At 47.2% G+C, this 11405-nt stretch overlaps 1 protein-coding gene across 1 annotated transcript; it reads right to left on the bottom strand.

Annotated features, from left to right (window-relative positions):
• Positions 1-2056: 2056 nt before the first annotated feature.
• LOC134967020 (uncharacterized) lies at positions 2057-3730 on the bottom strand. Its single transcript, XM_063944013.1, has 3 exons — positions 3675-3730; positions 3387-3599; positions 2057-2770 (listed from the first exon to the last, which is right to left on the bottom strand). The coding sequence occupies exon 3, from the start codon at positions 2757-2759 to the stop codon at positions 2091-2093; it is 669 nt and encodes a 222-aa protein (XP_063800083.1). The 5' UTR covers positions 2760-2770; positions 3387-3599; positions 3675-3730; the 3' UTR covers positions 2057-2090.
• Positions 3731-11405: the final 7675 nt, after the last annotated feature.

The raw sequence follows: 11405 nt of genomic DNA, 5'->3' as shown, positions 1-11405 counted from the left end.
TGTGGCTACCTCTGTGTCGGCACTCGGCAGGCAGTCCGTCCAACCATAATTGTATTATATACCACCTAACCGTGGTTTTTTTTTCATTCTTTATACCGTCGTCATACTAGTTGTTACGAGTATACTACTATCTCTTTATCAACCAGTGTACAGTGCGGTAGTTCACGGCTGTGGCTACCTCTGTGTCGGCACTCGGCAGGCAGTCCGTCCATCCATAATTGTATTATAATATATACCACCTAACCGTGGTTTTTTTTTCATTCTTTATACCGTCGTCATACTAGTTGTTACGAGTATACTACTATCTCTTTATCAACCAGTGTACAGTGCGGTAGTTCACGGCTGTGGCTACCTCTGTGTCGGCACTCGGCAGGCAGTCCGTCCAACCATAATTGTATTATAATATATACCACCTAACCGTGGTTTTTTTTTCATTCTTTATACCGTCGTCATACTAGTTGTTACGAGTATACTACTATCTCTTTATCAACCAGTGTACAGTGCGGTAGTTCACGGCTGTGGCTACCTCTGTGTCGGCACTCGGCAGGCAGTCCGTCCAACCATAATTGTATTATGTACCACCTAACCGTGGTTTTTTTTTCATTCTTTATACCGTCGTCATACTAGTTGTTACGAGTATACTACTATCTCTTTATCAACCAGTGTACAGTGCGGTAGTTCACGGCTGTGGCTACCTCTGTGTCGGCACTCGGCAGGCAGTCCGTCCAACCATAATTGTATTATAATATATACCACCTAACCGTGGTTTTTTTTTTCATTCTTTATACCGTCGTCATACTAGTTGTTACGAGTATACTACTATCTCTTTATCAACCAGTGTACAGTGCGGTAGTTCACGGCTGTGGCTACCTCTGTGTCGGCACTCGGCAGGCAGTCCGTCCATCCATAATTGTATTATATACCACCTAACCGTGGTTTTTTTATACCACCTAACCGTGGCAGTCCGTCCGTTTACCTGAGGTGCCTTTTAGTTCTGCCTATAAAATATGGAGAACAAAAAAGTTCACTGCACTGCAGTGCCACTCCTAGATGTGCCCGGTGTTTGTGTCGGCCACTAGGGTCGCTAATCTTACTCACACAGCTACCTCATTGCGCCTCTTTTTTTCTTTGCGTCATGTGCTGTTTGGGGAGGGTTTTTTGGAAGGGACATCCTGCGTGACACTGCAGTGCCACTCCTAGATGTGCCCGGTGTTTGTGTCGGCCACTAGGGTCGCTAATCTTACTCACACAGTCAGCTACCTCATTGCGCCTCTTTTTTTCTTTGCGTCATGTGCTGTTTGGGGAGGGTTTTTTGGAAGGGCCATCCTGCGTGACACTGCAGTGCCACTCCTAGATGGGCCCGGTGTTTGTGTCGGCCACTAGGGTCGCTAATCTTACTCACACAGCTACCTCATTGCGCCTCTTTTTTTCTTTGCGTCATGTGCTGTTTGGGGAGGGTTTTTTGGAAGGGACATCCTGCGTGACACTGCAGTGCCACTCCTAGATGGGCCCGGTGTTTGTGTCGGCCACTAGGGTCGCTTATCTTACTCACACAGCGACCTCGGTGCAAATTTTAGGACTAAAAATAATATTGTGAGGTGTGAGGTATTCAGAATAGACTGAAAATGAGTGTAAATTATGGTTTTTGAGGTTAATAATACTTTGGGATCAAAATGACCCCCAAATTCTATGATTTAAGCTGTTTTTTAGTGTTTTTGGAAAAAAACACCCGAATCCAAAACACACCCGAATCCGACAAAAATAATTCGGTGAGGTTTTGCCAAAACGCGTTCAAACCCAAAACACGGCCGCGGAACCGAACCCAAAACCAAAACACAAAACCCGAAAAATTTCAGGCGCTCATCTCTACTAAACACTTTGCACTACTTTCTATTGTGTGTTTTGTTACTTACTGTTTGTAGTTTATAGTGGTGTGTCCATTGTACTTAGTTTATGCTAAAAATACATTTTCAGTCATTACCCATGAAAAACATACATACATACAGAGCAGCTTCGACAATGTTTGAGACGGACACAGGAAGTTGTGTGTTTGTCAAATACAAATTTTTATTTTGCCAATCACATTGGGGTTATTTTTTCCGCTTGTGTGTGCTGGGTGCTGAGCTTTGTGCTGGCTCACTGGCACGTGCTCTGGAGGAACACCGAACAGGGGAGGTTACTGGCGTTTGGATAGGGGTCGTGGTCCCCGAGCTGGAGGTTACTTGGTGAGCTCCCATCAATGAAATATTGCTGCTCAAATTATTAAGGCTTGCAATCAGCTGAGTGTTGGTTGCAGTGTGGCTGGCTACAATCCTGGATAACGACTCATTCACCACTTGGTTGTGCTGAAGGAGCTGAACGAGTGCCTGCTGATGGCGCTGTTGCTCATCTATGATGCGCGATAAATGAGCAAGCATTTGGCTGTTGTCAGCCCTTATTTGCTCCATTGAGGTTGCCATTCGCCCTACTTGTACAATCAGTCTGCCCGAGTTGCGACTAATACGCGGTAGATGATGGGGCAGACTGGCAAGGTGTTGTGTATGTGCGGTCAGGCTGGCATTGCTTTGGGCCTGTTGGCTTGTCCAACTGGCCCAAAAATCATCTGGTATTTGGCTTGGGGGCGGAGCTTGTGCCAGTTGTGGACTGATGGAGGCTTGGGGGATATCCTGCAGCTGTATTGGCTGGCTTGGGTCAACAGGTGTAAGTTGCAGTGTGATGGTTGCCTGTTGGTCTTGTCCCTGCTGGTCCACGTCGGCCATCAAGCTGGGCTCTGTATGGGGTGGCCAACATGCAATGTTTATTTGTAAATTTTTTGCAAGGCTACTTCTACACATTACTACATTCATAATACTCCATTTTTTAACTTTTTGGCGTTGATTTTATAAACTTACAATGTTTTTTATGCTCAAAAACATATATACCAACACAGGCGGCCACATAGACAGATTTGCATAATCCTCACCTAACTAACTCCCCTCCACAGCATTACACTGTTAGATTCCCTCCCCTGACCACGATATAGACTACTTACCTGGATAGTCCAGAGGAGCGGAGCAAGTAAGCAATCTACATACTGGACAGGGGAGATGTGTGAACACTATAATGTTGTGGATGCTGTTTTTTTTTTGGAATTTTATTGTTATTTTATTTAAATGTGCACATGTGTGGGCCAAATTTAAAAAAAAATTCTGATATTTATTAAAAATGATGTTGGCGAGAACATCCACTAAGACCTTAAAAAAAAATTTTTTTTTCACCTTTAGCAATTGAAGACGTAACATCACATTGCTTGTTCTGGAAAACATGTAATCTCAAAACCAACTAACAACATATTAACTGTACTGTGTATATTATTGCCTATGTGTTTAATTTCTGTTTTTACTCACCAGATAACTGAGGGGATCGGGGCTCATCACTCTGCGAACTCGCCAATAGTGCCAGTGGTGGCTGGGGTGACACTGCCGAAAGTTGTCGCCTGGGTGGGGATGATGGAGCCGCAGATTCCGAGCCAAGACGCCGTGTCTTACTTGGCCTCCTGGGTAAGTGGCCCAAGCCCTGTGATGGGCGCCTTACAGGAGGTCGGCTTCCAGAAGCAGAACCTATGTGAAAATATAAACATTAATATTTTGTACTTCTATGTGTTTGCAGAATATGTGACTACACTGAAGTCTTACCTGCAATCCCAGCCTCATCCTGACTTGTCTGAGGCCTGTCTGGCTGGCTGGTCTGTGGGACTGTTGAAAAAGTGTACCAAACATTATTACCATGCTTTGTGTAAAAAAAACCCCTGCAAAGCCTTATTGTACTGTAACCATCTATTAGGTATTGGATAAACAAATAATTTCTGATTAAGAGCTTCAAGCTTCATTATTTTGTGGTGTATATCCAAATGTACATGATGTTGCACACAATAAATCTGTTACATTTTAGAATTATGCCTCAGATATTGCAGAGATTGACTACTTGCAAATGTTTCACAAATTTAATGTTGAAATAATTGCACCGTTTTTCAGAAGTAAATAAATACAAAAATCTTTTTAAAATAAGCAGACAACACAGATGTCCAAGCAATATCGTCAAAAAAAAAATCTTTTTTTTTTTTAAATTAAAAAGCCATTGCACATGTTTTTGCGCAATATTAAATTTACCAAACAGCCAATGCAAGGTGAAAAAAGCACATTCTAAACACAAACACACCTTAAGGGTGCATAGGCCTGCAATATGTGAAACACAATTTATGCATCCTTTACCCTTTAAAAATGACATTTACAACATTTAGAGGACATTTAAATAAAAATATAACACATCAAACTTACCATCCTGCGTGGGTCGGTCCGAATCCCGGACATGAGTAGCAGACACCACTTCGGCAGGAATCAATGCCCGCACAGGCTCCTCCCAGTCCCGATAGGTGGCCCGGAAAGGGGGGCCACCTCCGGTTTTTCTTGCAGATTTGGCCTCTTTGGCCATCTTGGCCTTGACACGCCGCTTTATATCATAAAACCTCTTGCGGCACGTGTCCTCAGTCCGCCTCACCACACCCTCACTATTCACGGCAAGTATTACTTGCCCCCACAGGACAGACTTCCTGCGGGAGGACACCTTGCCAGCATCCTGACCAAACAATTGGCGATGGTGCTTCATCAGCTCACGCACCAAAGCCATGTTTTCAGCATAGCTGAACTTTATATTCCTGCCAGTCTTGGTAGTGGTGCGTGGCTGCGGAGCCACAACACCATCACTATCACTGGAAAATACAGCAACAGGCACCCCCTCCTCCTCCTCCTCACTAACCTCCTCCCTCTCACTACCCCCCTCCACCTCACTAACAGCCTCCACCTCACTACCAGCCTCCACCTCACTACCAGCCTCCACCTCACTAACCTCCGCCACCACACTGACCTCTGAGTCTGACATGACAAACAACAAAAAACACTGAAAAATCAAAACACAAAACACACTCCTCCACTACTCCTACTACTACACACCACACAGCCAACACACACGCTCACTCACTCACTCACTCACTCACTCACTCACTCACAAACAATGACAAAAGACTGTAAAAAAAAAAACAAGGACAAAAAAGTAGACAAACTGTGAAAAAACAATACTACAAATATGACAAGACTACTTACACACACAGTACAGCACTCAACAATCACCAAACTCCTCTCCAAATCCACCAAAAACTCCACCAAACTCACCAACTCCAAATACACCTTCCTCTCTCCTCTCCACTAGCTAAACCCACGAGGTGCGGTGTGTTTGGGGCGGTTTTATAGTAATATGCACAGACACTCCTCCTTCACGAATACAACCAATCACGGCCGCGTGACGAAAACGAAACTTAGGACTAAAAACGCGGCAGCAATTTCTAAATCACTGCCGTAACAGACATGTGACGCAGTCGTAAAAAAACCCATAAACGCGGCCGCGAAACAGCAAACGCGGCCGCAATCTACAGCAGAAAAGCACGAATGACATCGACATCGGAAGAAACGAAAAATACGAATACGACAGCTTAGTAAATTAGTCGTAATCAATTCAAAAAGTTGCAATTTTACACTGTCGATGTCATTCGTGATTGAACTTGGACATGATTCTGGAAATTACGAATCTTAGTAAATTTACCCCTCAGTCTTATACATGAGAGATGCACAGAGGGAGATCTGCCGGCTGGCATCTAAAATAAGTGCATTGTCCATTTCTGCTAGGAGAGGCTTATGGACTCGCCAGTGGACAGGGGATGCAGATTCAAAAAGGCACATGGAAGTTTTGCCTTATAAGGGTGAGGAGTTATTCGGGGATGGTCTCTCGGACCTAGTTTCCACAGCAACTGCTGGGAAGTCAGCATTTTTACCCCATGTTCCCTCACAGCCTAAAAAGGCGCAGTTTTATCAGGTACAGTCCTTTCGGACTCAGAAAAACAGGCGTGGAAAAGGCGGGTCCTTTCTGTCCAGAGGCCGAGGTAGGGGAAAAAGGCTGCAACAAACAGCAGGTTCCCAGGAGCAAAAGTCCTCCCCCGCTTCTTCCAAGTCCGCCGCATGACGGTGGGGCTCCACAGGCGGAGCCAGGTACGGTGGGGGGCCGCCTCAAAAATTTCAGCGATCAGTGGGCTCGCTCACAGGTGAATCCCTGGATCCTGCAAATAGTATCTCAAGGGTACAAACTGGAATTCGAGGCGTCTCCACCCCACCGGTTCCTAAAATCTGCCTTGCCGACAACTCCCTCAGGCAGGGAGGCTGTGCTAGAGGCAATTCACAAGCTGTATTCCCAGCAGGTGATAGTCAAGGTGCCCCTACTTCAACAAGGACAGGGTTAGTATTCCACACTGTTTGTGGTACCGAAACCGGACGGTTCGGTGAGACCCATTTTAAATTTGAAATCCTTGAACACATACATAAAAAAATTCAAGTTCAAGATGGAATCGCTCAGGGCGGTCATTGCAAGCCTGGACGAGGGGGATTACATGGTATCCCTGGACATCAAGGATGCTTACCTGCATGTCCCCATTTACTATCCTCATCAGGAGTACCTCAGATTGTGGTACAGGATTGCCATTACCAATTCCAGACGCTGCCGTTTGGACTCTCCACGGCACCGAGGGTGTTTACCAAGGTAATGGCGGAAATGATGATACTCCTTCGAAGAAAGGGAGTTTTTAATTATCCCGTACTTGGACGATCTCCTAATAAAGGCGAGGTCCAAGGAGCAGTTGTTGGTGGGAGTAGCACTATCTCAGGAGGTGCTACACCAGCACGGTTGGATTCTGAAACCAGGGTGTCTCTGCTGTGGTGGCTGCAGAGTGCTCATCTTCTAGAGGGCCGCAGATTCGGCATACAGGACTGGGTCCTGGTGACCACGGATGCCAGCCTTCGAGGCTGGGGGGCAGTCACACAGGGAAGAAACTTCCAAGGACTATGGTCGAGTCAGGAAACTTCCCTACACATAAATATTCTGGAACTAAGGGCCATTTACAATGCCCTAAGTCAGGCAAAATCCCTGCTTCTACACCAGCCGGTACTGATCCAGTCAGACAACATCACGGCAGTCGCCCATGTAAATCGACAGGGCGGCACAAGAAGCAGGATGGCAATGGCAGAAGCCACAAGGATTCTCCGATGGGCGGAAAATCACGTACTAGCACTGTCAGCAGTGTTCATTCCGGGAGTGGACAACTGGGAAGCAGACTTTCTCAGCAGGCACGACCTCCACCCGGGAGAGTGGGGACTTCATCCAGAAGTCTTCACGCTGATTGTAAATCGATGGGAACGACCACAGGTGGACATGATGGCGTCCCGCCTAAACAAAAAACTAGAGAGATATTGCGCCAGGTCAAGGGACCCTCAGGCGATAGCTGTGGACGCTCTAGTGACACCGTGGGTGTACCAGTCAGTTTATGTGTTCCCTCCTCTGCCTCTCATACCAAGGGTACTGAGAATAATAAGAAAACGAGGAGTAATAACAATACTCGTGGTTCCGGATTGGCCAAGACGAGCGTGGTACCCGGAACTTCAAGAGATGATCTCAGAGGACCCATGGCCTCTGCCACTCAGACAGGACCTGCTGCAGCAGGGGCCCTGTCTGTTACAAGACTTACTGCGGCTGCGTTTGACGGCATGGCGGTTGAACGCCGGATCCTGAAGGAAAAGGGCATTCCGGAGGAAGTCATTCCTACGCTGATTAAAGCCAGGAAAGATGTAACTGTAAAGCATTATCACCGCATATGGCGGAAATATGTTGCTTGGTGTGAGGCCAAAAAGGCCCCAACAGAGGAATTTCAACTAGGTCGATTTCTGCATTTCCTACAAGCAGGAGTGACTATGGGCCTGAAATTAGGCTCCATTAAGGTACAGATCTCGGCTCTGTCGATGTTCTTCCAGAAAGAACTAGCTTCACTACCTGAAGTTCAGACGTTTGTGAAAGGAGTGCTGCATATTCAGCCCCCGTTTGTGCCTCCAGTGGCACCTTGGGATCTCAACGTGGTGTTGAGTTTCTTAAAATCACATTGGTTTGAGCCACTTAAAACCGTGGATCTAAAATATCTCACGTGGAAAGTGGTCATGTTATTGGCCTTGGCTTCAGCCAGGCGTGTGTCAGAATTGGCGGCTTTGTCATGTAAAAGCCCTTATCTGATTTTCCATATGGATAGGGCGGAATTGAGGACTCGTCCCCAGTTTCTCCCTAAGGTGGTATCAGCTTTTCACTTGAACCAACCTATTGTGGTGCCTGCGGCTACTAGGGACTTGGAGGATTCCAAGTTGCTGGACGTAGTCAGGGCCTTGAACATTTATGTTTCCAGGATGGCTAGAGTCAGGAAAACTGACTCGCTATTTATCCTGTATGCACCCAACAAGCTGGGTGCTCCTGCTTCTAAGCAGACTATTGCTCGCTGGATTTGTAGCACAATTCTGCTGGCGCATTCTGCGGCTGGACTGCCGCATCCTAAATCAGTAAAAGCCCATTCCACAAGGAAGGTGGGCTCATCTTGGGCGGCTGCCCGAGGGGTCTCGGCTTTACAACTTTGCCGAGCTGCTACTTGGTCAGGGGCAAACACGTTTGCAAAATTCTACAAATTTGATACCCTGGCTGAGGAGGACCTTGAGTTCTCTCATTCGGTGCTGCAGAGTCATCCGCACTCTCCCGCCCGTTTGGGAGCTTTGGTATAATCCCCATGGTCCTTTCGGAGTTCCCAGCATCCACTAGGACGTCAGAGAAAATAAGATTTTACTCACCGGTAAATCTATTTCTCGTAGTCCGTAGTGGATGCTGGGCGCCCGTCCCAAGTGCGCATTGTCTGCAATACTTGTACATAGTTATTGTTAACTAAAGGGTTATTGTTGAGCCATCTGTTGAGAGGCTCAGTTGTTTTCATACTGTTAAACAGGGTATGGTATCACGAGTTATACGGTGTGATTGGTGTGGCTGGTAAAAGTCTTACCCGGGATTCAAAATCCTTCCTTATTATGTCAGCTCGTCCGGGCACAGTGTCCTAACTGAGGCTTGGAGGAGGGTCATAGTGGGAGGAGCCAGTGCACACCAGGCGACCTAAAAGCTTTCTTTAGTTGTGCCCAGTCTCCTGCGGAGCCGCTATTCCCCATGGTCCTTTCGGAGTTCCCAGCATCCACTACGGACTACGAGAAATAGATTTACCGGTGAGTAAAATCTTATTTTGACACTTTCATCATTGCCATGCAACTTCGAGTGCCGCTTTGATGATTTATGTAAGCAACCGTGGTGGCGTTGTCGGACTGCACTTGAACAAACCTGTTCTGTACTAGAGGCAGGGTCAGTGCGTCAACGCACTGAACACCGCCCGCAATTACAGAATGTTTATCGGGAGGCGAGATTCCTCCCTGGTCCACCAACCCTGGGGAGAGTGTTGCTCCAACACTGCACCCCAACCCCGCAGACTGGCATCCGTTGTTAAGAGGACCCAGTTGGAGATCCAGAATGGACGGCCCCTGCTCAACTGTTAGTCCAGTAGCCACCAGCTCAATGACAGATTAACCTCCGGAGTCAAGTAGATCATTTAAAACCTGATCCGGTGAGGCAGGACATCCCACTGGGAAAGGATTAACCTCTGCAGAGGGCGGGAATGAAATTGAGCATACTCTACCAAGTCGAATGCCAACACCATGAGGCCTAGTACTTGCATCGCCGAGTGTATTGACACACTCTGGCGAGAGAGGAAGTATCTGATCCTGTCCTGAAGTTGGACCTTCTCTGGTGACAAGAACAATCGTTGGTTGTGTGTGTCCAACAATGCCCCCAGGTGCACCATGCTCTGATCAAGGACCAACGAGGACTTCTTCCAGTTGATGAGCCACCAGTGGGCTTGTAGGAATTGGTCTGTCAGTTCTAGATGACTGGGGAGAACCTCTGGGGAGTTCGCCAGGATCAGCAAGTCATCCAGATACGGCATGATCCTGACACCCTGACGGCGGACAAGAGCCGTCATGACTGCCTTGACCTTGGTGAATATGTGAGGTGCCATGGTCAGTCCGAAAGGCAAGGCCTGGAATTGGTAATGTAGGTTGCCAATAGCAAACTTCAGATATTGCTGATGTGACATGGCAATAGGTATGTGCAGGTAAGCATCCTGGATGTCCAGGGATACCATATAGTCCTTGGGTTCCATGGCCAGTACATTAGAGCCCAGAGTTTCCATACGGAATTTGCGTACCCTAACATATTTGTTCAAAGATTTGAGGTTGAGCATAGTCCGGGAGGACCCATTTGGTTTCGGAACTAGAAACATGATCAAATAGTAGCCCCTGCCTCTTTGAGACAGAGGTACTGGCACAATCACTCCAGTATCTAGGAGAGATTGTACAACCAAGTGTAAAGTTTGTGCTTTCAGCGGGTCCGATGGGATAACCGTTGAGCAAAACTGGTGACGTCTCTTGCAGGAGATTGCGTACCCGTGAGAGACAACGTCCCGCACCCAGGCATCTGAAGTGGTCTTTGACCAGGCATGGGCGAACTGCAGAAGTCGGCCTCCCACCCTGGGGTCCCCTAGGGGGAGCCCCACCCTGTCATGCCGCAGGCTTGTCCTGTTTGGAAGCAGGCTGATGGGTGGCCCAAGATTGCTTAGACTTGGGCTTGGTGGTTTTGGAAGTACGAGCCTGTCTCGGGTACGCCTGACCCTTTGCTTTACCTCGAGGTCGAAAGGAACGAAAAGTGGTACTTTTAGCCTTTGGAGCAGAAGGATTAGTACTTGGGAGAAATGCAGTCTTAGCTGCTGCCAAATCAGTCACAATCTTGTTCAGATCCTCCCCAAATAGCATGTCTCCCTTAAAAGGGAGCACCTCCAAGGTCTTTTTGGAGTATAGGTCCACTATCAGGACCTTAACCACAAAATCCGGCGAGTCAGGATAGACGTAGTAGATGCCTTGGCCGCCATTACGCCTGTATCAGAGGCAGCCTCCTGAATATAGTGAGAGGCTGTGGTAATATACGACAGATATTGTCTGGCAGTGTCAGAAAAATTTAGAGGTAGCTCATTGTCAGTTGCCTGAACCCATGCTTCAGAAGCTTTTGCAACCCAAGAGGCTTCTATAGTGAGTCTATGTACAGCACCGGTAAGTGTGTAAATAGACTTCAGGCATCCCTCCACACGCTTATCTGTCGATTCCTTCAGTGAGGTGACAGTGGTGACAGGTAGAGTGGAGTAGACAGTGGTGACCGGCAGTGGAGTTTCCCACTTGTTACTCAACTCTGCAGGGTTAGGGTAACGAGCTAGCATCTTTTTGGACAGGGAAAATTTCTTCCCAGGAGACGACCAGGATTCCTGACGTATGTCAATTAAAAGGTCAGAATGCGGTAAAACTACTTTAGCAACCTTCTGATGTTTGAACTTATCAGGTTTCAGAGACATAGCAGGGGGCTCAATGTCATCA

Source organism: Pseudophryne corroboree, chromosome 10 (assembly GCF_028390025.1).
Source record: "Pseudophryne corroboree isolate aPseCor3 chromosome 10, aPseCor3.hap2, whole genome shotgun sequence".
Taxonomy (NCBI): domain Eukaryota; kingdom Metazoa; phylum Chordata; class Amphibia; order Anura; family Myobatrachidae; genus Pseudophryne; species Pseudophryne corroboree.
This window is presented reverse-complemented; position numbering and strand designations above follow the sequence as displayed.